Source organism: Dipteris shenzhenensis, chromosome 7 (assembly GCF_047967505.1).
Source record: "Dipteris shenzhenensis isolate YYH24624 ecotype China chromosome 7, Dip_SZ_1.0, whole genome shotgun sequence".
Lineage (NCBI taxonomy): Eukaryota > Viridiplantae > Streptophyta > Polypodiopsida > Gleicheniales > Dipteridaceae > Dipteris > Dipteris shenzhenensis.
The window spans coordinates 45405625-45408545 of record NC_141602.1 but is presented as its reverse complement, the minus strand read 5'-3'; the positions used below and the strand labels follow the sequence as shown (position 1 = coordinate 45408545).

The 2921-nt window shown below is 44.5% G+C and overlaps 1 protein-coding gene across 1 annotated transcript; it reads right to left on the bottom strand.

The window, feature by feature from the left end:
• Positions 1-699: 699 nt before the first annotated feature.
• LOC147900413 (very-long-chain aldehyde decarbonylase GL1-7-like) lies at positions 700-2640 on the bottom strand. The gene is made up of 8 exons (XM_087376638.1): positions 2412-2640; positions 2102-2321; positions 1883-2004; positions 1534-1790; positions 1330-1437; positions 1043-1246; positions 807-917; positions 700-717 (listed from the first exon to the last, which is right to left on the bottom strand). Exons 1-8 carry the CDS (start codon positions 2638-2640, stop codon positions 700-702), a joined length of 1269 nt encoding a protein of 422 aa, XP_087232764.1.
• Between the last annotated feature and the right edge of the window lie 281 nt (positions 2641-2921).

Here is a 2921-nt window from a genome sequence, read left to right as displayed (position 1 = left end):
TATTAAGATCACTATTATCTTATAACAAAATGAAACAAGCAATGTCCATTTCTTCTTTTTGTTTTTGAGAGGTTTGTCTTGAACCACTACTATATGAAGCTTATGTAGATAAATGCTCGTGCTATAAGAGGCACGAAGGGAGTAAAAGAGAATCAATGTTTAAGCTAGAGAAGTGTCAAATGCAATGTGCCTTGTGATAAGGGATTTAAAAGGCCAAGGAATTAGTGAAGATCAAAATAAGAGGACATGCTATAAGAGGGAAGAAGGGAGTAAAAGAGAATCAATGTTTAAGCTAGAGAATACAAGTATGTACTAGAAAAGGACAATGATGAGGGAAAGGTTTGAGAGAAGTTCTAGGTAGGCAGATGTTGAGCTTGTTTGCTTGTGTTGCAACTCTCTCTTTATCTCTCTCTAAGACTCTCTCTCTCTCTCCCACACACACACTCTCTCTCTCTCTCTCTCACACACACACACACACAATTGTCAAACTTTCTCACCTCGCATGCATTCACGTTGTGCATGTTGCTTGGCAGCCTTAAGCCTAGCACCCCCGCGTACTTGCAGCCTTGCCTCCATCGCCGCATAGGCAACACCGTGAACGGGAGGAACAGTGTCCCCATCGGTGCCCACCCCTGTTGCTCCGCCGTCAATTGCTCTCCCACGATCCAAACCTGTGTCACCATAGCGCTGTTTTAGAGCTCACTCAACGACAATCCTCTGTGAAAACAGCAAATGCTCACCGTGCAGCTGCATTAGCAAGAGCCTCATATTCAGTAGATACATCATGCATGTATCTTGACGCTCACCTTGCAGAGCTTGCCGGCTTCGTATTCGCTAACTTGCACAAGATTTTGCTGAGACTCTGCGGCAATCTTTCCTCGGACGATTTCTAATTCATCCCCCGACGACATCAAGGCCTGATCATTGTCATTTCGTCAATTGTTTTACAGTGGTACCACGACCTAAAACTTCTAGTCCACGTTATTTCGACCTAAACAATGCATGTTAAACATCGATACACATAAGATTTGCTCGATCATACCAGGACTTTGGTTCCCTGCTCGCAGAGGTAAGTCGCCACGGCACGACCGACCCTAGAACCTGCTCCACAGAGGAATACCTCCGATGTCCCCTGAGATATAGTGTTCACAAGAACTGCGGCCTCTAAAGTTTCTCCGGTAATAATAGGGATGGTCAGCGTTTTGTTACGCAGAGATAGTGATGCAAATATGTCCGTTTGCCGATCCTGAAGGAACCAGGAAAGCTCAATGTTCCGACACTCTGCAAAATCAGCATCATAAAAATTTCGAGCATGCACCGAGTATTTACCTTGTTCAACAAACCCAGCCCAATGACTTTTGCACCCGCTGATTGGGCCTCCAGGATGCAATCCTCGATCCAACCATTTATCCTTGAATACTCAGAAGTCATGGAGTACTGCACAAGCAATTCACATGATTTCACGTGTACACGGTATGCATAAGATTGAAGCGTGCAATGGAGCTTCGGCTAAAGGCAAGCAAGCCAGTCTACCTGGAAGTTATATCTAGGAATCAGCCAAGTATGTGCTTCGAAGCTGTCGCCTAGTTGGTGTCGACCACCAGTGAAAGGTTTACCAAAAGCCCATACTAGAAGCATTATAGGGAGTGTCAGAGGCCATAAAAGCCAATGGTACCATCTGATTGCGTAAGGTTGAGCGGCAAATGTCTGGATCCCAAATTGAAAATGGAAGGTCGACAGCAGTTCAGTGCCATGAGTCAAGTATACGCAGTCCACCCGATTATCTCGCCCTATCATGTTTATAAAAGCAGTACTTTCAGTATGTCTCAAACTGTTGAAGAAAGCTACTTATACTCATGCATGGTTTGTTTTCAGAAATGACCTTTACGAGTGGATAGATAGAGGCTGTCTGAAGCTTTATCTACGGTTCCATACAGATAGTCGTATAGAGGCATGAAGAGTGTAAAGTTAGTGTGCACACGGCTATGGTGTAGCGAATGATACCTGCATGGATAACGACTTGGGACATATTAAAAAACAAAGCAAATCGACAGATAAAACGCTCTTTTGCCTAACTCGTAACTTGTAAGTGAAAGCTTACGTGGGGCTGTAGATAATGTATTTCAAAGGTGGGAAAACCTTGAAAACCCAGTTCGGAATGAACTCGAAGTTGCAATGTCCCCATGCGTTCATGAAATCGAGAAACAAAATGTATATTTGAACTAGTACGAAGGAACCGCATCCCACAAAGAAAGGAGGGACCGCGGCTAGGCTAAATATTGTGACGTATAATATGTGCTCCAGAAATGGATGATTACTAGCTGCACAGGAAGTTCGTAGCACATCAAACAAATTTGTAGCTAAGATTGAAGTATCTACGACGATCAAATTAAGATTGTGCATAAGCTTACAGGTAATAGGCTGAGTTACAAACGAAGAATGGTGGTGAGAATGATAACGGGTGAAGAGATAGTGGTGGTGTAGAACCCGGTGAGCCCAATAATATACCCACTCCACTGGTCCAGCATGAAGAGCGAAAACCAAGGCGATTCCTTTGGCATTCCAACGAGAGACATTTGTGAACACGGAGGGAAGAAGCTCAATGGCACCCCAGAAAAGGTATGTGTGCAGAAACACCATGTTCTCCCTGTTCAAACGTAATCACATTCAGGGATCGACAGGGGATCGACATGCAGAAGAAAAAACTGTTGCAGACGTCAAGATCCATGGAGCGCGTACCAGCTAGCTTCGTGATCAACTTGCTCGAAATGGATGCCTTTCGTCTGGATTAGATGTTTACTTGATACGCAGGGCAGGCGGGAGAGTGTGCCCCAAATCTGGAACAGTAGATATCGCAGGACTACCAGGACGATCATCTGATAGAATACATTGGTAGAGATGGGCTCTCCACCAAGGCTTAC